Below are 23,039 nucleotides of genomic sequence, written 5' to 3' on the forward strand. Positions count from 1 at the left end.
AAAATGATGATGTAATGATGGTGGGGGGGGCTGATGATGATGAAATGATGATGATAATGATGATGATGGTGGGGGGGGGCTGATGATGATGAAATGATGATGTAATGATGGTGGGGGGGGGCTTGCAATGGGGGGCTGATGATGTAATGATGAAGGTGGGGGGGGCTTGCAATGAGGGGCTTGCAATGGTGAGGGGGGGTTACAATGAGGGGCTGATGATGGTGAGGGGGGTTGCAATGAGGGGCTAATGATGATGATGATGTAATGATGATGGGGGGGCTTGCAATGATCTTGATCGGCTTGCAATTAATGATTGTGAGGGGAGGGGCTTGCAATGAGGGGCTTACAATGATGATGGCAAGGGGGGGGCTTGCAATGAGGGGATGATGATGATGATGTAATGATGATGGTAAGGTGGGGGGCTTGCAATGATCGTGAGGGGGGCTTGCAATGAGGGGCTTATAATGATGAAGGGGGAGGGTTGCAATGATCATGAGGGGCTTGCAATGGTGAGGGGGGCTTGAAATGATGGCTTGAATTTGAAATGGTGGTGAGGGGGGCTTGCAATGATGGTCTGAAATGACGGTGAGGGTGGGCTTGCAATGATGGTCTGAAATGACGGTGAGGTTGGGCTTGCAATGATGGTCTGAAATGACGGTGAGGGGGGCTTGCAATGATGGTCTGAAATGACGGTGAGGGGGCTTGCAATGATGGTCTGAAATGACGGTGAGGGGGGCTTGCAATGATGGTCTGAAATGATGATGAGGGGGGCTTGCAATGATGGTCTGAAATGACAGTGAGGTTGGGCTTGCAATGATGGTCTGAAATGACAGTGAGGGTGGGCTTGCAATGATGGCTTGAAATGACGGTGAGGGTGGGCTTGCAATGATGGCTTGTTCTTCATTTTAAATATTGTATGTGTTCCCATTTAGTTTTTCACTTTTAAAATAACATATGTGCAGTGTGCATAGGAAATTGTTCATAGTTTTTTTTATAGTCCGGCCCTCTAACGGTCTGAGGGACAGTGAACCGGCCTCCTATATAAGCTGAGGTAACAAGCCACTGGGAGAGCATTGTTGACTGGGAGAAGTGGTGGATGGAGTACTAGACAGTGGCAGGGGCTCTACCCCCATCTGGGGGGGGGGTTGAGGCCCGGCGGAGGAGCCTGGGAGAGTGGCTGGAGACTGTTAGAACGTACGTCCAGGTAAAATCCTCCATCATGGACTCGGGACGGGAAAAGGTCGGTGAGTATACCACAGGGAGTCTGTGAGGGAGCTTCTTTATTACAAGGCCAGTGATGAGGAGTCCTGGATCAGGGGAGAGAGACTGTGGGGAAGTGTGTCAAATCGATGTCGCCTGAGGGCGCAGAATTTGCAGGTCAGGCTATCTGGGATCAGTAGTCCATCACCAAGTACAAGCTGTTAAACTACTAGGCCCCCCCGGGGAGAGGTTCTGCAGGCCTCGGGCCTAGTAACTACGCAGTCAACTACCACCAAGTACAACCAATTACAGAAACTACTAGGACTTATTCAGAGTGAGGCCTAGTGAAAATGGTGGGACAGGAGTACTACTGTAATTTGTGACAGGAGAGTAATGTGCAGGAGGAGAAGTGTCCTGAGGTAAAGTTCTCAGGGTGAAAAGTCTGTCAGGATTAGGGTCCCCCATTTTATTTCATCTGAAGAGTGTAACATATAGACCACTATATTATTCATAAACATATTAACGAAACCATTTGTACATGTAAAGCTGGATCCACTCTAACATGGCAAATGCTTGCATGTTCTATGGGCATTCCATATCCTCGTTACCCCATCCAAGTTATATCCCCAATAAACAAAAACAAAACAATGCAAATGACTGTTCATTGTCTCAAGATGGATGAATGAGGGTCAGGCAGCAGGGTGATGTGTGGATCTTTTGAACTCGCAGCAGTGCACCACTACATTGAGGGTGCCAATCATTTTGTCCAGTTAATTTTTGAAGTTTTACATGAGATTTTTTTCAGATTTGGCATTTTGTTTCTCCACTTTTTTTTGTGTCATTCCAATACAAACTAAATAAATAAACATGAGAATGGCTAAACATTTGTAATTGCAAGTGATAGAAACAAAGAAATTCGCGCTAACCAAAAAATATGTGAATAAAATAAATATGAATTAATAAAAAATTTAATGTGTTAAACCCGAAGGCAGCAATAAACGGTGCATATACACATAAATAACATAGGAAAAAGAAAAAACTGTGCCAACTCTATAAGCCAGTTATGATACCGGGAAGGAAAAGTAAAAACATAAAAAATGGAAAACATATATATACAAATTAGTCCAAATAAATGTCCTGATAAGTATGAAACCCAGGATATGCAGCAGGAATCTTTCAGCTGAATTCTGATAGCACCGCAGTGAAAGGTATAACAAATTAGTGAGACTGACGTTATCAATGACGAAACGCGTCTGGGACGTGCACTCAGTGACGCTACCACGCTCAATTTGAACGAGGAAGGGCTCTCGTTGCTGGCCGGCACTTGCTTTTATGCTTAAACTTTTAATGATGATTGTAAGTACAATTTTTTACATTTAAATAAATACCCTCAAACGGTATCACACTATAGTCTGTTTCTATTCTGGGGGACTACGTGATTTCCGAGTGGAAGGGCTGCCACTCTCTCTTGTGGAGGATTGGATTTCCTGGATAGCTGTCTCTTCTCCCTTGGATGTTATTTCCCTTGGATGATTTGATCAGGATTCCCTCGGATTTGGTCCTAACACAGAGCGGTGTAATTTGCTCAAGGCTATTCCCTCTTAGCAATCTGGTAAGAGGCTATCTATGTGGTGGTGGTCTCACTGATTTGTTATACCTTTCACTGCGGTGCTATCAGAATTCAGCTGAAAGATTCCTGCTGCATATCCTGTGTTTCATACTTATCAGGACATTTATTTGGACTAATGTGTATATATATTTTTTCCATTTTTTATGTTTTTATTCATATTGAACATTTTTCCTTCCCGGTATCATAACTGGCTTATAGAGTTGGCGCAGTTTTTTCTTTTTCCATTTGTAATTGCAACAATTGTCTGGGCAAAGTGGTACATTATCTGACAGCAATGCAGGGGTGCCAATATTTTTGGCCATGACTGTGTATATATATATATATATATATATTTAGATATATATATACTTCTGACATTTGTGTTACAAATGTTTATAAATATACTTCTAAGCGCTTAGAGTTCTTAAAATATAAGATATACTGTAGCTGAACGAAATATCACCATCATTTGAGATTAATTAGCTCTGTCTAGTAGCCGAAATGTAGTATAGTTTTTTGGAAATAGGCTTGTTAAGCTTGCACTAATGCTTCTGACATTCGTGCAACAAATGTTTATGAATGGACCCCTTGGTGACAAAACTTTTTTCTTGGTTTTTGATAGATTGGAGAAGGGTTAGTGCCTCTGTCATAGTTTTACTGCTATATTAGGATATGTTTGGGAACTTTCCCCCCACTTCCCATCCTGCTAATAATGATTTACCAGACTTGGGGAACTCTCCAGCAGCAACACAGACAGAAATAAAACCATCACATTTTAACAGTTTTTGTTACTCATCTTTATGTCATATATCTCATAATACCAAGAATACTGAAGGATACTGAAAAAGTTTAATGTTTAACATGTTTTTACCCGAGTACCCTTTGAATTGTGTTTACATTTATGGGGAATACAACATTAGGATACAATTTCCCTAAGTATGTGCATCATATGACTTATGCAAATCTATAATGAAAAATGAGATGCTTACAGAACATAATCCGGCACCACATGAGGCTTTGGTCGGTGACCTGCGGGGATGGAGCGATTAAGAGCTACAGAGTCACTGCCTTTCTCTAAGAAATGGATAGTTTTGGTGACTTTTCCTTTCACGTCCTCTAAATGCTGAACTTCATCTTGAAAGTATATTCTTCTTGTCCTAGCCATTCTCTGTGGGAGAAGAAAACATTAAAGGAAGGGGAGACATAGCATGTAACTTATGCTCTATTACTATCTACTCTAGCAAAGAAAAAAGGTAATAAAAAAGCCGAAAACACAGATTGGCATAATTCAAGTTATAGTAATTACTTGTAAATGTGTTTGGTTTCTCTGTGTGTTAACAGCAATTTACATCATGCTGCCTTTATAACGAACATTGGTCTATAATGGAAAACACACATGTAGCACTACCCCCATAGGAGCTGCTGGTTAGTTTTGGGCCTGCACGTTACCTTAACATTCGTTGTCTAGGGAAGAAAGTCTGAAAGAACTCCAATGTCCACACAAGATGTATTCTTTTTGCTCAAAACTTGTGAAGAAGGTAGAAGGATGAAGGGGAAGGGAAGGTACACGACACAGATCACTGGGGAAAAACCCCTTAAACTCCTAAGTCATTCACCACTCCACTCTTGAGTGGGTATTGCTCACCCGTATAGACCCCTCTCACCTCCTCAGCGGATCTTTCTGCTGGCGTAACGTAACTCATTTACGTTACGCCGCCGCAAGTTTTTCAGGCAAGTGCTGTTCTAGTCACAAAGCACTTGCCTGTAAAGTTGTGGAAGGGTAGCCTAAAGTACCCGTCGGAATTCAAATTCGGCGGGTAGGGGGCGTGTATCATTTAAATGACCCGGCGAACTGTAGGACAACTTGAGTTGTGGATCCCTCCTTAATAAGGTCACCAGGCCTATACCGAGACATAAGCCTTCCGCTTGGTCTCCTCCAGGGCAGGTCCTCCCCCGGTTTCCTTCATTAAGTGTAGCTCCCTTCACTTAGATGGACAGCTTAGGATCCCTCTTGATTCGTAGGCCCCAGCAAGCATAACTGGGCCTACTAGTAGAGATGCAGCCTCGGGCCAACGTTGTTCTGGGGCTAAAAAACACACACAAGGCCACAAGGCGAAAGACCCCAAAAATGTGGCGTCTGCCCCTTAAGTATCCCTTCCCGGCATGCACAGTGGGGCACCACTCCCACTGGGCTGTTCCCGAAGAAAGATAATCAATGACCTATGGCTTGCCCGTGTTCCAACACTGGCCTGTGGGGGTATCGCCACCTACAGGCAACAGTGGGGAAATGCTATCAGGCACAGCCACTGCCAGGACATAGGCTAATTTAGAATAAATCATACAGTCTGAGCCACACTATCGACTCAGATACCCCCTAAATTTAGCATAGCGCCCAGTCATTTGGGAGCAGGGCGCTACACACACAAACACATGCATTAGGTCTCTATTACCACTATCAGATGCTACGGCTTTGTGATGTATGTAGTGACTTATATGAAAGCTGCTAGGTCTTGAGGGAACTTCATTAGAAGCATCAGCTCTTGGACACACCAAAAAGGTCAGAAATACAAGCAGGGCCACTGCCTCCTGTGGATGGCCTCAGTATCATAGGGGGCTCTGGCTCCATCATTTCTAAAGACGGGCCAATGTATTCTAGTGGAAACTCTGGGGGAGAACAAGAAACTCCGGACCCTGCCCACCAGCCACCTATTTAATGCTCTCCACAGAAAGGAATTATATATGTGTATGTTTGTGTCTGTGTTTGTAAATGTGTTTATGTGTTTGCTCATGTGTGTAATGTGTATTTGCTTTTGACTATCTGACAGGACTTCTCATCTCCTCCTGGACAGCCGGGGCTCCACCTGACACCAGAGACCCCTGTGTATGAACTACCTCCCCTTTCTTGATCTAAAGTATCTACCGCTGGCTTTCATCTTTTGGGGCTCTGAAAGATAAAGCTCATCACATTATAGGGGGTGCTGCGAGCTGGGTTTTATATACGTCGAACTCTGCACTGTGTTTTTTTTGTGGTGCAATGTGCAAACCACCTATTTTCTCTCTCCACCTATCTTCTCTCTAGGTAACAGGGGTGTAAGCAGGTGGCTATTTGGTGGGTCACCAATAATTAGACAGTATAGACTGCCCAGGTAGGGAGAGGATAAGGACAGGATCTGTGTTTTCCGGGACTTTTTACGTTCTGCCCTCCACCTTGGTCTATACATGATCTCACAAAAGTGAGTACACCCCTCACATTTTTGTAAATATTTTATTATATCTTTTCATGTGACAACACTGAGGAAATTACACTTTGTTTCAATGTAAGGTATTGAGTGTCCTCAAAATAACTCAACACACAGCCATTAATGTCTAAACCGCTGGCAACAAAAGTGAGTACACCCCTAAGTAAAAATGTCCAAATTGGGGCCAATTAGCCATTTTCCCCAGCGTCATGTGACTCATTAGGTCCGAGGTTCAGTTTCATCGGTCCAAACCGACCGTGTGTACGGCCCATCGGACTTTTGTCCTTCTGACCAAAATTTTAAAACTTGCTTTAAAATCGAACTGATGGACCGCTGACCGATCGGGCCAAACCGATGGTTAGTACACAAAAGCATCGGTTCAAAACCCGCGCATGCTCAGAATCAAGTAGACGCATGCTTGGAAGCATTGAACTTCGTTTTTTTCAGCACGTTGTGTGTTTTACGTCACCGCGTTCTGACCCGATTGGTTTTTGAACTGATGGTGTGCACACACATCAGACCATCAGACCATTCTCATTGGATGAACCGGTCGTGTGTACAGGGCCTTAGTGTTACAAGGTCTCAGGTGTGAATGGGGAGCAGGTGTGTTAAATTTGGTGTTATCGCTCTGACTGGAAGGTCAACATGACACCTCAAGGCAAAGAACTCTCTGAGGATCTGAAAAAATGAATTGTTGCTCTATATAAAGATGACCTAGGCTATAAGAAGATTGCCATGACCCTAAAACTGAGCTTCAGCACAGTGGCCAAGACCATACAGCAGTTTAACAGGACAGGTTCCTCTCAGAACAGGCCTTGCCATGGTCGACCAAAGAACTTGAGTGCACATGCTCAGCATCCAGAGGTTGTCTTTGGGAAATATGAGTATGAGTGCTGCCAGCATTGCTGCAGAGGTTGAAGAGGTGGGGGTTCAGCCTGTCAGTGCTCAGACCATACGCCCGCACACTGCATCAAATTGGTCTGCATGTCTGTCATCCCTGAAAGAAGTCTCTTCAAAAGGTGATGCACAAGAAAGCCCACAAACAGTTTGCTGAAGACAAGCAGACTAAGTCCCCATTCATCTAGGCGTTTTGTCGCCTGTAGTGCGACGCCGCTGCCGCCAGAGGGATGAAAAGACATTGCCCTCTATGGAGATGGTTCACATCTCCACGCCGAACGCCTGCCGCCTGAAAAAAGGTCCCGGACCTTTTTTTCAGGCGGCTTTCGGCGTTCGGGAACCATCTCCATAGAGGGGCACATCTAGGGGCACATCTAGACGGACAATCGCAGCGTTTTGTCGCCGCAAATCGCGGTACAAAACGCCGCTATTTGCCGCCGCAATTCGCGGGACAAAACAACGCAAATTTGTCTGCCTAGATGTGAATGGAGCCTAAGGACATGGATTACTGGAACCATGTCCTGTGGTCTGATGAGACCAAGATAACCTTATTTGGTTCAGATGGTTTCAAGCACGTGTATCGGCAACCAGGTGAGGAGTACAAAGGCAAGTGTGTCTTGCCTACAGTCAAGCACGGTAGTGGGATTGTCATGGTCTGGGGCTGCATGAGAGCTCCCGACACTGGGGAGCTACAGTTCATTGAGGGAACCATGAATGCCAACATGTACTGTGACATAGTGAAGCAAAGCATGATCCCCTCTCTTTGGAGACTGGGCCACAGGGCAGTATTACAACATGATAACGACCCCAAACTCACCTCCAAGATGACTACTACCTTGCTAAAGAAGCTGAGGGTAAAGGTGATGGACTGGCCAAGCATGTCTCCAGACTTAAACCCTATTGAGCACCTGTGGGGCATCCTTAAATGGAAGGTGGTGGAGCGCAAGGTCTCTAACATCCACCAGCTCTGTGATGTCATCATAGAGGTGTGTAAGAGGACTCCAGTGGCAACCTGTGACACTCTGGTGAACTCCATGCCCAAGAGGGTTAAGGCAGTGCTGTAATGTAATGGTGGCCACACAAAATATTGACACTTTGGGCCCAATCTGGAAATTTTCACTTAGGGGTGTACTCATTTTTGTTGCTAGCGGTTTAGACATTAATAGCTGTGTGTTGAGTTATTTTGTGGGGACAGCAAATTTACACTGTTATAAAAGTTGTACACTTGCTACTTTACAGTGTGTCAAAGTGTTATTTCTTCAGTGGAAGGAAAAACTTCTGTATAATAGTTACTTCTTTGTCAAGGTGCCAAAGGACATAGACAGGACGTTACAGGTAGACCGGTTTCACACGGATAACTCGTTCTTGTTCACAACAAAATTGTCCCAGGGGCTGCCAGGAAATCAGGGACCACATGGGAAGCTAGAAGGTACAGTTCAGTTGATGTAGCCTGGATCAATACTTAACTATCAACCCTAAGGGTACTCACCCGCAAGGGCCTTATCAATTATGTACCTCTACCTGCAAAGGTATGCATGGGCACCCCAAGATAGCTGTGAAAGTAATTTATAAAAGACTGTGAGGTTTGCATTACCAGAGCTTCAGTAAAGCATTTTAAACTGTTCTAAGCCTGGTCTGAAGTTAGTTAAAGGGGTGCATGGTGGTACATGGCATATTTATAGAACATTGCCTATGAAGCACACACACGGTAGAAGAGAAAGGCCAACACACAACACAAAGGCCAACACAAAAAGGGTTAAAAGGCAGAAGAGTTGGAGGAAGACAGTAGTGCCACGGGTAACCATAGTCTATGTGGTACCTGGCGTAGGTGACAGGTCCTTCGGTAGCGAGGGGGTCAGAGTTCTGGCTCACTCCCTAGTGGTAGGTTCTCCCAAAGTAACTGGGACCAAATTCACAGGACAGAGAATCCATGTACCTAACTGCATGGTACGGGAGAGTTAAGTAAGTGCACACATGAGAACCACACTAGTGCACAGCAGGACCCCATTCTGTCACTGGGAGTGATGTGGCAGAGTTACACTGGACTGGTGGAGAGGGCATGGGCTCAGCGATATCCCTCCTAAATGAAGCATTCATCAAGCAAGGTGTTTAGTAACATGGGACAGTATGTTTTACAGAGAGACTCTGTACACCACATTACTGCACATGGTTTATTGCTTGATTTTCATGTGAACTCAGCCCTGCTGGTGCCAGGCATTGATGAGCATGTACACAAGCACAAAGGAGAGGTACCCCAACAAGCAGGGCAAGCAGGCCCCAACCATCCTTTGAGAAGGAATGGGGGTCTGTCAGATAATAAGTTGTACGGCACTCCGTTCTAATTGCGGCCCTGAATACAGTACAAGGATGACCTGGTTATGTATGCCATGCCATAGATCACATGAATGGAGAAAGGCAAGGATTCATATATTTATAACTAGGTAAGTGATAAGCAGGGCCATCTTTAATACTGATTTGACCCTGTGCAAACATTTTCTTGGGCCCTCCTGAATCCACTTATCAACTATTTGCGGGTTCAAGAGGCAGCTGCTTCCGGCCCTACAACGACTGGGCCCAGGACAGCTGTGTTTTGCCCTGTGTTAAAGACAACTCTGGTGATAAGTATGTACTGTAGCACCTGTGTACTTTCTGTACAGGTGCTATTTTAAATTTAAAGGGGGATGAGAGAGTTAGTTGGCTCTCATCCGTTTGATTTGGCTAAATTGGGCCTCTGCTTTAGCTGGGCTGTGCTGTGGGTCCATTCTGTTGTTTCCAGGGTGATGTACCACCACGGAGCGACAGGTGGCGCCAGTGGAGTCCAGGCTAGGGTGCCTCTTGCCAGCAGCCAATCAGGAGGGTTTTTCCCTCGCAGGGCATGCTGGGGGAGGGTACTTCTGGAGCAGACGCCTTTGGGCGGGAGTCGTCTTCTGGTGCTTGTTCCAGGTGTGGCACCCACCTTCAGGGTGACCACACATCACGGCCCCCGGCAAGATGGCCTACCAGGCCGGGGTGCGCTTGCCATGGGGTGTTCCTGGTTCCGGGACCATGTTGACCCGGAACATCTGAAACTGTGGCGGGGGCCCCAGTGATTCAACTGGGTCCCCAAATTCTGAGAGGATCCCAAGCGAGATAGCTGTTCGGTGGGGAGTCCGCCTGAGGAGAGCCAAGAGAGGCTGGCGATCCAACAGGGCCTAGACAATCCATCGGGGATCGAGGTAACGGACACTGAGAGGTTGGATGTCAGCAACCTATCAGTCGGTAACCTGAGGAAAATACTACCTGAGGGAGATTCAGGCACAAATACTACTGGAGAGGATTTTTCTTCATTATCTACGTCGTAGGAAAGGGTCTGTGGCAGAGACTTGTTTTCCTCAAAGTTCCGAGTGATACTCTGGCTGCCAGGTCGGTGAGAGAGGACTGTCCAGGTACACTATACCCACTCTGGCTGGAGTGGCGACAAAAGTAATGTGTCGTTGGAAGCAGGATTGCTTCTGTGTTGTTGGGCCTGAGTCTGCTATTTGTTCTCCTCATGCATCTCTACTATCTACCTCAAGTTTGTCGTTTACCGTGTTGGGTAAAATAAAGCATAAGAAAATACACCTGCTGTTTGGACATTCCATCATTGCTGCTCTCATCATCTACCCCTAGACGCTCACAGAGGTAACACACCATCCCAATCTATAACCAGCGGCTCCTTCGGGGGTGAGCGCTACAAGTGTAAGGGCAAAAATGCATATTTTAGACTTTTGAGCAAGCAGTGTGGACACTGTGGACCAGATTCACAGAAACAGTACGCCGGAGTATCTGCTGATACTCCGGCGTACTTTCAAATTTGCCGCGTCGTATCTTTATTTGGAATTCTCTAACAAAGATACAACGGCATTTGGCTAAGACCTGACAGGCGTACGGCTTCGTATGCCTTCGGATCTTAGGATGCAATACTTTGGCGCCCGCTGGGTGGAGTTTGCATCGTTTTCCGCGTCGGGTATGCTAATTAGCTGTTTACGGCGATCCACGAAGGTACGCGCGTTCGTCGCATTCTCTTACGTCGTCGCTTGTCGGCTTTTCCTGTCGCAAAGTTACGGCTGCTATTTAGGCAGTGTAAAAATAGACAGCCCGTGTTAAAGTATGGCCGTCGTTCCCGCGTCGAATTTCAATTTTTTTTTTGCATAAGTTGTCCGGGAATACGAAAGTACGTAACGCACGTCGCTGTTCAAAACATTACGTCGGGGCGACATCATTTCGCGCAAAGCACTGCGGGAAATTTCAAAACGGAGCATGCGCTGTACGTTCGGCGCGGGAACGCCCCTAATTTAAATGATACACACCCCATTTGAATTAGGCGGGCTTGCGCCGGACAGCTTTACGATACACCGCCGCAAGTTTACAGGCAAGTTCTTTGTGAATCAAGCACTTACGCTGAAAACTTGCGGCAGTGTAACGTAAATGTGATACGTTACGCCGCCGGATTTCTACATGAATCTGGCCCTGTAATTTCAAGTGCACCGTAAGGGCCATAAAACTTGAACTATATGAAAAATCTATTAAAATCTAACATAAAAAAAAGAAGCCCAATGTATTTAAATGATTTACAAGTGACACGACAGTGATCACTGCTTCCAATGAAAGGGAGCAATAGATCACTGTCCGGTCACTAGGCAGAACAGGGAAATGCCTTGTTTACATAGACATCTCCCTGTTCTGCAGCTCCCTGACACGATCGCGGGACACTGGCGGACATTGAGTCCGCGGATCCCACGGGCACGGTCATGGAGCACTCAGTGGGCGCGCTCACCCACGATGCCACGTTTTAAAGGGGACGTACAGGTACGCCCCTTTGCGCAGCCATGCCATTTTGACGACGTATATCGTTCTGCAGCGGTCGGCAAGCGGTTAATCAGATAAAATGCCTAATATTTGCTGTATAGCTAGATTGTTGATGATTATTGTTTCTGCAATTCCAATATTTATATAAAATATATTTTTTTCTATGAAAACCTAATGTAGAAATCTATAAAGCTTATAAAGCTTATATCCCTAGTTGTAGTCTCAGTTGGCCTTTTACATAGCTTTAGCGTTATGCTTATGTTCAATTTGTGTTTAGCTTATGGAAACATACTGTAAAAGCTGGTTCACACTATGAACCGCATGTGAATCACACAGGAACCACACCGCATCCCTGTTCAATTCATGTGTTATTCAGTGCGGTGTGATTTCAGGCCATTCATTTTGAATGGGCTGAAATTGCACTGCATCGCACAAAAGAATCGCAATGCAACAAGATACAGGAACAAAAGTACCATGCAATCTGGTGCCATACAGTGCGAGCAAACGAACTGCGTTTGTGACCTGATTTGGGGTGTCAGTAAGATTGCACTGACACACATTGAAAATCGCAAGGGCAGTGAGATTTGAATGCTGTGTGGGAAATGCGCACGTATCACAGGGTTTTCCACACCACATCCTAATACCACTTTTAGGGGTATATTTATAAAGCAGTGAATCTGACATTCACCAATCATTTACTATAGGTGAATCTTCCTGGTTCCTTTTAAATTACATACATTGATTTACCACCATGGAAAGTCAAATTCACTGCTTTATAAATAGGCTCCTTAGTGAAACATCTTTAGATTTGTTTAGGTAAACTTCTTTGTAAGCACTGCTTCCTCTTGTGAGTCCACAGTTAATCCAGAGCAGAGAACTCATGGTGAAGGACTGACACCACCAGGGATCAACGGTGATCCAGGGGGGGGGGGCAACAGGGCAATTCCCCCCCCCCCCCCCGAGACAATCATGTCACATTGGCTTTAAAAAAAGTTTTTTTTTAAACTGTCATCACCAGGGCCGATCTGGCGCAGGCCGGTAGGCTGCCTGTCCTGAGGCTGCTTTGAGCTGTAGCTGACTGCAGCGCTCCCCCTCTCTCCTGCGTGTATGACACTGGTCTGTGTTCGGCTGTGCTGCCTGTGCTAGACCTGCTCGTGTGATAGTAGATGGGGATGGAACACTGATTGAATCAGTGTTTTGTCTATCACACAAGCCCGTCTAGGGGGGGACCTTGCTAGAGCACACTGCCCTGCCAAACACAGACCTAAAGCTCCTGTTTGTTCCATGACACACGTCGGGAGAGGAGATACCTGCTGTGTGTGATCGAGGCAATGCCATGGTGAGTGCCATGCACAGTGAGGCACAGTGAGGCTTCATTCATATACAAAAGTGGGGCTGCATTAATATACAAAGTGGGGCTGCATTCATATACAAAGTGGGGCTGCATTCATATACAAAATGGGTCTGCATTCATATACAAAGTGGGGCTGCATTAATATACAAAAGTAAGACTGCATTCATAGACAAAAGTGGGACTGCATTCATAGACAAAAGTGGGACTGCATTCATAGACAAAGTGGGACTGCTTTCATAGACAAAGTGGGGCTGCATTAATATACAAAAGTGGGGCTGCATTAATATACAACAGTGGGGCTGCATTAATATACAGCAGTGGGGCTGCATTCATATACAAAGTGGGGCTGCATTTATATACAAAAGTGGGGCTGCATTTATATACAAAAGTGGGGCTGCATTTATATACAAAAGTGGGGCTGCATTAATATACAAAAGTGGGGCTGCATTTATATACAAAAGTGGGGCTGCATTTATATACAAAAGTGGGACTGCATTTATATATACAGTGGGACTGAATTTATATACAAAAGTGGGACTGAATTTATATACAAAAGTGGGACTGCATTCATATACAAAAGTGGGGCTGCATTCATATACAAAAGTGGGGCTGCATTTATATACAAAAGTGGGACTGCATTTATATACAAAAGTGGGACTGCATTTATATACAAAAGTGGGGCTATATTTATATACAAAAGTGGGACTGCATTTATATACAAAAGTGGGACTGCATTTATATACAAAAGTGGGACTGCATTCATATACAAAAGTGGGGCTGCATTCATATACAAAAGTGGGACTGAATTTATATACAAAAGTGGGACTGCATTAATATACAAAAATGAGGCTGCGTTCATATGTACAGTGAGGCTGCAATGATGGGCACTGATGAGGCTGCATTGATCTCTTGTACCATGTCTTCAGTCTCTGACCATCTCTTGTACCATGTCTCCAGTCTCTGACCATCCCTTGTACCATGACCATCCCTTGTACCACGTCTGCAGTCTCTGACCATCCCTTGTACCATGTCTGCAGTCTCTGACGATCCCTTGTACCATGTCTGCAGTCTCTGACCATCTCTTGTACCATGTCTGCAGTCTCTGACCATCTCTTGTACCATGTCTGCAGTCTCTGACCATCCCTTGTACCATGTCTGCAGTCTCTGACCATCTCTTGTACCATGTCTGCAGTCTCTGACCATCTCTTGTACCATGTCTGCAGTCTCTGACCATCTCTTGTACCATGTCTGCAGTCTCTGACCATCTCTTGTACCATCTCTGCAGTCTCTGACCATCCCTTGTACCATGTCTGCAGTCTCTGACCATCTCTTGTACCATGTCTGCAGTCTCTGACCATCTCTTGTACCATGTCTGCAGTCTCTGACCATCTCTTGTACCATGTCTGCAGTCTCTGACCATCTCTTGTACCATGTCTACAGTCTCTGACCATCTCTTGTACCATGTCTTCAGTCTCTGACCATCTCTTGTACCATGTCTCCAGTCTCTGACCATCCCTTGTACAATGACCATCCCTTGTACCACGTCTGCAGTCTCTGACCATCCCTTGTACCATGTCTGCAGTCTCTGACGATCCCTTGTACCATGTCTGCAGTCTCTGACCATCTCTTGTACCATGTCTGCAGTCTCTGACCATCTCTTGTACCATGTCTGCAGTCTCTGACCATCCCTTGTACCATGTCTGCAGTCTCTGACCATCTCTTGTACCATGTGTGCAGTCTCTGACCATCTCTTGTACCATGTCTGCAGTCTCTGACCATCTCTTGTACCATGTCTGCAGTCTCTAAACATCTCTTGTACCATGTCTGCAGTCTCTGGCCATCTCTTGTACCATGTTTGCAGTCTCTGACCATCCCTTGTACCACGTCTGCAGTCTCTGACCATCTCCTGTATCATGTCTGCATTCTCTGACTATCTCTTGTACCACGTCTGCAGTCTCTGACCATCTCTTGTACCACGTCTGCAGTCTCTGACCATCTCTTGTACCATGTCTGCAGTCCCTAACAATCATCTACAAACTATGGGATAGATTTATGGCATTTATATTTAAATATTTTTTACTAGTAATGGCGGCGATCATTGATTTTTTAGCGGTACTGCAACATTGCAGAGGACACACCGGACACCTAATTGATTTCTGTAATCAACACCTTATTTTCTGGCAGTGCCCCTCCCGAGACTAGACTCTGGATCCGCCCTTGCCAGGGATGGTGTATTCAGTGTTAAGTTAAGCCTCGTACACACGACGAGGAACTCGACGGGCGAAACACATCGTTTTCCTTTGTCGAGTTCCTTGTTAGGCTGTCGAGGAACTTGACAAGCCAATTTTCTCCATTCCCGTCAAGGAAATAGAGAACATGCTCTCTTTTTGGCTCGTCGAGTTTCTCGACAGTTTCCTCAATGAAAATGTACACACAACTGGTTTCCTCGGCAAAAATATCTCCCAGCAAGTTTCTTGCTGGTTTTGGCCGAGAAACTCGGTCGTGTGTACGAGGCCTAAGGAAGAAAACCTGCAATACTAGGCCAATGACATGTACAGCAATGTGGGAGTAAACGGAACTGGCAGTGCACAAAAATACGCATGCAGAAACATTTTCCCCATCAAAGTAACTTCCAAAGCAAGAAAAATAAAAATGTATTCAAAGTGCTCACTGCTCAGTTGTAGTTTTTTATTTCTCAAGAAATAAATACAGCATGAATAAAACAACCAACAACTCACTTACAGCAGCAGTTTTTTAAAGAAATGTATTTATTTTCTCTAGTTTGTCTTTAAGATATTTGGACAAAGTGAAGATCGTGATGTCACTAACCTGCCTCACCACCTCAAGCATTCAGAGAAAACTTGTATTTACTGAAAATAATACAAGGCGATCTGTGAATGGTGGCCATGCCAAGCGCGTGACCCCTGTGTTTACTAGGCAGAAAGGCAGTCGCTCGACACAGGACACGGAAGACTGCGGGGATCACTGTAATAGCAGCGACTACTACAATGACTTCCAGCTTCCACAGTGGTCCCACAGGTATGGAATTTGTATACTTACATTGGTCCAAGCTGAACGATTGGACCAATGCAACTACGCAATAAAAACCATACCTAGAGTTCAGTTTTTTATATTATACATGTCAGATGTTATATTTAAAATTATTATAATTAAAAAAGTTGTAATAATTATATAAATATGTTTTTTTTAATCTGCACCTGAAATTGTAACTAAATTACAGTTCTGCTAGTGTATGTGGGATGAAGACATCTGTAAAGGCAATGACCTTAACTGGCTACCTAATACTGTATATAGAAATTAGGGTTGTCCCGATACCACTTTCTTGAGACCGAGTACAAGTCGCCGATACCAAATACCGATACTTTTTTTGAATGTCATGTGACAGTGGCGCTTTTTTATTTATTTTTTTACACATTTTTTTTTAGGGGGGGGGTGGATTGTCAGTGTGTTTTTTGTTTTGTTTTTTATTATTATTTACATTTTATTTTTTACATTTTTTTTTTTTTATCAGCCCTGTTTGGGGGGCTTTGGTGAGATATCAGCCGGATTTAGCGGCTCCTACCTCCACTCTCCATCCTGACAGTTCGAGGGGGGAGAGCGGCACGGAGGGGAGAGAAGACGGCACAGGGGGAGAGCGGCACGGAGGGGGACAAGACAGCACAGGGGGAGAGCGGCATGGATGGGGACAAGACAGCACAGGGGGAGAGCGGCACGGTGGGGGACAAGACAGCACAGGGGAGAACGGCACGGAGGGGGACAAGGCGGCACAGAGGGGGACAAGACAGCACGGGGGAGATTGGCACAGAGGGGAAAAAGACAGCACGGGGGGAGTGCGGCATGGAGGGGGACAAGACAGCACGGGGGGAGAGTGGCACGGAGGGGGACAAGACAGCACGGGGGGAGTGCGGCATGGAGGGGGACAATATAGCACGGGGGGAGAGCGGCACGGAGCAGGAGAAGACAGCACGGGGGAGAGCGGCACGGAGCGGGAGAAGACAGCACAGGGGGAGAGTGGCACGAAGGGGGAGAAGACAGCACGGGGGGAGAGCGGCACGGAGCGGGAGAAGACAGCACGGGGGAGAGCGGCACGGAGGGGGACAAGACAGCAGGGGGAGAGCGGCACGGAGGGGGACAAGACAGCACGGGGGGAGTGCGGCATGGAGGGGGACAATATAGCACGGGGGGAGAGCGGCACGGAGCAGGAGAAGACAGCACGGGGGAGAGCGGCACGGAGCGGGAGAAGACAGCACAGGGGGAGAGTGGCACGAAGGGGGAGAAGACAGCACGGGGGGAGAGCGGCACGGAGCGGGAGAAGACAGCACGGGGGGAGAGCGGCACGGAGGGGGACAAGACAGCAGGGGGAGAGCGGCACGGAGGGGGACAAGACAGCACGGGGGGAGAGTGGCACAGAGAAGACTTGTAACTCCCCCCACCACCCAATACCTGACTGCCCAGGTATCGGGTGAAGAATCGGAGCATTTCAGCCGAGTACAAGTACTCGGGAAATGCTCGGTATCGGTACTGATACTGATACTAGTATCGGTATCGGGACATCCCTAATAGAAATAATGTTAAAGTAGCAGCTCTTGCCTGAATAAAGTCCTTGATATTTATTTGCTTTCAGTACAACACATTATTAGCAATGGCAAAAGAATATAAATGTCCCTAACATATTGTAAACTAGGGCAGTTTCAGCTGAGGATAGATATGCTGTACTGAAGCCAGTGCTAGAAAAGTATCTAAATACAGTGGCCCAGATTCAGGTAGATCCGCGCAATATTTGCATGGGCAAAGGGCAACGATTTTTGCTCTGCGCCCACGCAAATATTTCGATTTGCCCGCGATTCACGGAGCAGTAGCTCCGTAAATTGTGCGGGCGCTATGCTAATTAGCCCGGCGTAAGGGCGCCTAATGTAAATGATCCCGCCGGGGGCGGGAATCATTTAAATTAGGCGCGCTCCCGCGCCGAGCGAACAGCGCATGCTCCGTCGGGAAACTTTCCCGACGTGCATTGCGGCAAATTACGTCGCAAGGACGTCATTTTCTTCTAAGTGAACGTGAATGGCGTCCAGCGCCATTCACGAATCACTTACGTAAACGACGTGAAATTTAAATTTCACGAGTGGGAAGGGCGGCTATACTTTAGCATTGGCTGCCCCTACTATTAGCAGGAGCAGCTTTGCGCTAAAGTCGCCGTACGGAAACTCCGTACCTTGCGTGCGCAGGGCCCGCGCAACTTTTGTGAATCGGTGGTAGTATGCAATTTGCATACTATACGCCGATCACAATGGCCGCGCCCCCTAGCGGCCAACGCAAGAATGCAGCCTGAGATATGAAGGCATAAGGAGGCTTATGTCTGTCATATCCTAGGCTGCAGTCCGCGTAGCGATGTTCCTGAATCAGGGGCATTCGCTACGCGGGAGCAAAACAGCTATTGCGCCGCGCAACCTATGGTTGCGCGGGCGCAATAGCTTCTTGAATCTGGGCCAGTATCTGAAAAAAGTGAGTACACCCCTCACATTTTTGTAAATATTTTATTCTTTTCATGTGATAACACTGAAGAAATGACACTTTGCTACAATGTAAAGTAGTGAGTGTACAGCTTGTATAACAGTGTAAAATTGCTGTTCCCTCAAAATAACTCAACACACAGCGTCTAAATGTCTAAAAAAAACACTGGCAACAAAAGTGAGTACAATTCTAAGTGAAAATGTCCAAATTGGGCCCATAGTGTTAATATTTTTGTGGCCACCATTATTTTCCAGCATTGCCCTAACCGTCTTGTGCATGGAGTTCACCAGAACTTCACAGGTTGCCACTAGAGGCCTCTTCTACTCCTTCATGATGACATCATGGAGCTGGTGGATGTTAGAGACCTTGTGCTCCTCTACCTTCCCTTTGAGGATGCCCCACAGATACTCAATAGGGTTTAGGTCTGAAGACATGATTGGCCAGTATATCACTTTTACCCTCAGCTCATTTAGCAAGGCAGCGGTCGTCTTGGAGGTGTGTTTGGGGTCGTTATTATGTTGGAATACTACAGTGCAGACCAGCCCAGTGGTTTAGACATTAATGGCTGTATGTTGAGTTATTTTGAGGGGACAGCAAAATACATGTTATACAAGCTGTACACTCACCACTTTACATTGTAGCAAAGTGTAATTTCTTCATTGTTGTCACATGAAAAAATATAATAAAATATTTACAAAAATGTGAGGGGTGTACTCACTTTTGTGAAACACTGTAAATCCAGAAGAAGGTCATCATGGGCAGCTCCTATATTTCCTTCAAAAACAGTTGCCTTTAAATTAGATATTTTTTTCTTTTACAAAGGCTGCTACTACATGTGTTGCACAATCTGCTAAATTAAGAAGTTATCTTTAGCCACTTTTAACCACTTAAGGACCGCCTAACGCTGATATACGTCGGCAGAATGGCACGGCTGGGCACAATCACGTATCGCCGCCGGAGTCCCGCGATCGGTCCCCGGAGCTGAAGAACGGGGAGAGGTGTGTGTAAACACACCTTCCCTGTTCTTCGTTGTGGCGCTGTCATTGATAGTCTGTTCGCTGATATAGGGAAAGGCGATTTATGATGTCACACGTCCAGCCCCGCCCCCTACAGTTGGAAACACACATGAGGTTACACTTAACCCCTACAGCGCCCCCTAGTGGTTAATTCCCAAACTGCAATTGTAATTTTCACAGTGCATTTTTATAGCATTTTTTGCTGTGAAAATGACAATGGTCCCAAAAATTTGTCAAAATGTTCCCATGTGTCCGCCATAATGTCGCAGTCACGAAAAATCGCTGATCGCCGCCATTAGTAGTAAAAAAAAAAGTTTATAAAAATGCAATAAAACTATCCCCTATTTTGTAAACGCTATAAATTGTGCGCAAACCAATTGATAAACGCTTATTGCGATTTTTGGGGGATATTTATTATAGCAAAAAGTAAACAATATTGATTTTTTTTCAAAATTGTCGCTCTATTTTTGTTTATAGAGCAAAAAATAAAAACCACAGAGGTGATCAAATACCACCAAAAGAAAGCTCTAGCACGACCGCGCAATTGTCAGTTAAAGCGACGCAGTGCCGAATCGCAAAAAAGGGGCCAGGTCCTTTACCTGCATTTTGGTCCGGGTCTTAAGTGGTTAAAGTAATAATAGCCATGGAGCAGAGATCTAAGGCTGCATTCACACCTGAACGCGGCGTATTGTACAGCGATTTGCCGCGACAAATTGCGGCGTTTTGTCCCGCGTTTCGGCGTTCGGCGACCATAGCCGACAATGTTAAATCACCCCTCCAGCGTATTGCAGGCTGCAATAGCGTCGGGCTTGAGGTGTTAAAACGCCTAGGTGTGAATGGAGCCTGAACCTCTGTACACTTGCATGTAACAAGTGAAAATAGTTTATAAAAACTGAAGGTAAAAAAACAGCAATGATGCCTGTGCCATGGGTGACATTGCTTTCATCACAATCCTACAGCACGTTGAAATGCTATAATATGTAAATATATGACTGGTTGCTATGTAAAAAAAAATATATATATATTTTACTATACCCCAATTCCTATTCAACTGCAATAATTTAAAATGTTTACATCTAAAAATGAATATTGTAAGGTAAAAGACAAATATCATAAAACAGTGAAAGCAAGCATCTAAGTGCAAATTAATTCAGGATTAGAGAACATTATTAAAATAATAACATCTAAATAACATTATTAATGCTGGAGCATGGGAGTGTAAACTATGAGGGACAATGAAATGATCGCTTATGACCTTAATCCTTCCCCTCACCTTAACCTTTTCAGCCTGCCTTCGCCTCTCTTCATGTCGCCACATTTTGAGACACACCAAAGAGCCGAACAAGTAAAGAAGCATGTTGAAGAAGAGAAAGGCTATAGCTGCCACTTGACCCCCTTCCACCCTACAGAATGCCACCATCAGTGGGTTGACAGCAAACATAGAGTAGCAGAGGCCACCACGATTTAAGTCGTTGACGTAAGCAATGCCTGCAGCCATGTACAAAAGACACATGACGATGTTGATGGCAAACTCAGTGAGAGGCCACCAGTAAGAGTTAAGAAGAATAGTCCGGTAGTACATGGTCAGACCCAACCCCAACAGTATCAAAGTTACCAGCCAAACCAAACTAGTAACAATTATCACAAATGGAGTCATTGGACCGTAATAGCTGTAGCCACCAGGCAACGTTCTTTGGAGTTCAGTACCAAAGAGATTGTACCACTGGTAGTCCTTCTGGATATAGGCACATGTGCAGGCAAAAACCATACCACCCAAAATTAACTGTACTCCAGACAGGATCCTGAGCAAACCAGGCCAGGACTTCATGTAAGAGTATTTTAAGCTGTATGCTTCTACCTTTTCTCCATAGTTTGAGTTCATCTCACTCTTCCTCTCCAGAGAATCTGGAATTTTCTTTTTGGTAACATAACGATCAGGATTAACACTGTTTGATGATGCATTGAGAATACCACTCTTCTTCTCCAAGGTGGAGTCTGTGCTAGCATCTAGTAATGGTGTAATTGGTGGTGAGTTGTGGTCCACTGGCAAATTTTTCAATGCAAAAGGTTCCCCTTTTGTCTTGCTTTTCCTAAAAAATCTCTTCCAGGAGTCAGGAACTAAGTGGCGTACAGGTTTCATGCTGTTGAGTTCCTGATACTGTGTATCACGTTGATCTGATAATGTTCCGACCTGCTTGCGAGCATTATGGTCATAGTAGTCAAATGAGAAACTTGGTGCATCTCCCCAGCTTGATGTTTCTGATGGCCACACAATTGGTTTTCTGTTCTTTTGCTTCTCAGCAAGTGAAGGGAAAGAAGACATTGCTGTCATATTAGTGCGTGTGACTTCATCTGAAATGGTGCTGATGTGTATCTGAAGGGCTTCAGTTTTTTTTTTTTTTCATGTCCCAAAGGAGAAGTTGCTCTAGTTTATGAACCACGTGGTATGCATACCTTCCCCTCACAAATAGAAGAGGTCTGCAAAGAAATAGAACAATTAAAAATACACTGGTGTTTTGTCCCTGTTCTCATAGTACTAGCATGAAAGCAAAAATGTAACAAAATAATTGTAGATAAAGATAGAGCACACAAAAAATAACTATCACATCACAATACATGCACACACACACACGTTTTCAAGCTTCCAAGAAAGCTATTATATAGACGAGGAAAGTATCTGCTGGTTCATGGAACTGCATTGTATGTAATTGCTAGTATATTTCTAAAACACACAACCAAATTGTAATGTAGGAGAAATTCTTGGTTTTCTGCAAAGATTCTGTTTTCTAAAAGATAAATCCTAAAAACAAAAACAGACATTGCCAAATAGTTACACTATTAACATGTACAGATTATTTATTGCAAAATTTCAGCATCAAAGTACGAGATTCTTCAAAAAGTTTCCTTACTTTTTGAACTCTTAACTTTTTTTTAGGAATTAAAAAAAAAATACCTGCAAGGTCAGCTGGCTTGCCAGACAGACTAGTCACATGACACTCTTCTCCCCTTCAGGCCTTGTACACACGACCAGACATGTCCGATGAAAACGGTCCGCGGACCGTTTTCATCGGACATGTCTGCTGGGAGGTTTTGTTCTGATGTGTGTACACACCATCAGACCAAAATCCCCGCGGACAGAGAACGCGGTGACATAGAAGACACCGACGTTCTCTGACACGGAAGTTCAATGCTTCCACGCATGCGTCCAATCAATTCGACACACGCGCGGGATTTCGGTCCGCTGGTTAGACGTACTAACCAGCGGACATGTCCGACGGACAGCTTTCCAGCGGACAAGTTTCTTAGCATGCTAAGAAACTTTTGTCTGCTGGAAACCTGTCCACTAGGCCGTACACACGGTCGGA

General features: G+C 45.2%; 1 protein-coding gene across 2 annotated transcripts in view; it reads right to left on the reverse strand.

Annotated features, from left to right (window-relative positions):
* The window catches only part of OCEL1 (occludin/ELL domain containing 1), a 47,105-nt gene that overhangs the window by 18,430 nt on the left and 5,636 nt on the right, over positions 1-23,039 (reverse strand). For both annotated transcript variants that reach the window (XM_040321337.1, XM_040321329.1), the window contains exons 2-3: positions 20,948-22,152; positions 3,799-3,977 (exon numbers count right to left, since the gene is read on the reverse strand). In XM_040321337.1, the coding sequence (XP_040177271.1) occupies positions 3,799-3,977; positions 20,948-22,006 (1,238 nt within the window). In that variant the 5' untranslated portion in view covers positions 22,007-22,152. The remainder of the gene's footprint in view (positions 1-3,798; positions 3,978-20,947; positions 22,153-23,039) is intronic.

Source organism: Rana temporaria, chromosome 1 (genome assembly GCF_905171775.1).
Source record: "Rana temporaria chromosome 1, aRanTem1.1, whole genome shotgun sequence".
NCBI lineage: Eukaryota > Metazoa > Chordata > Amphibia > Anura > Ranidae > Rana > Rana temporaria.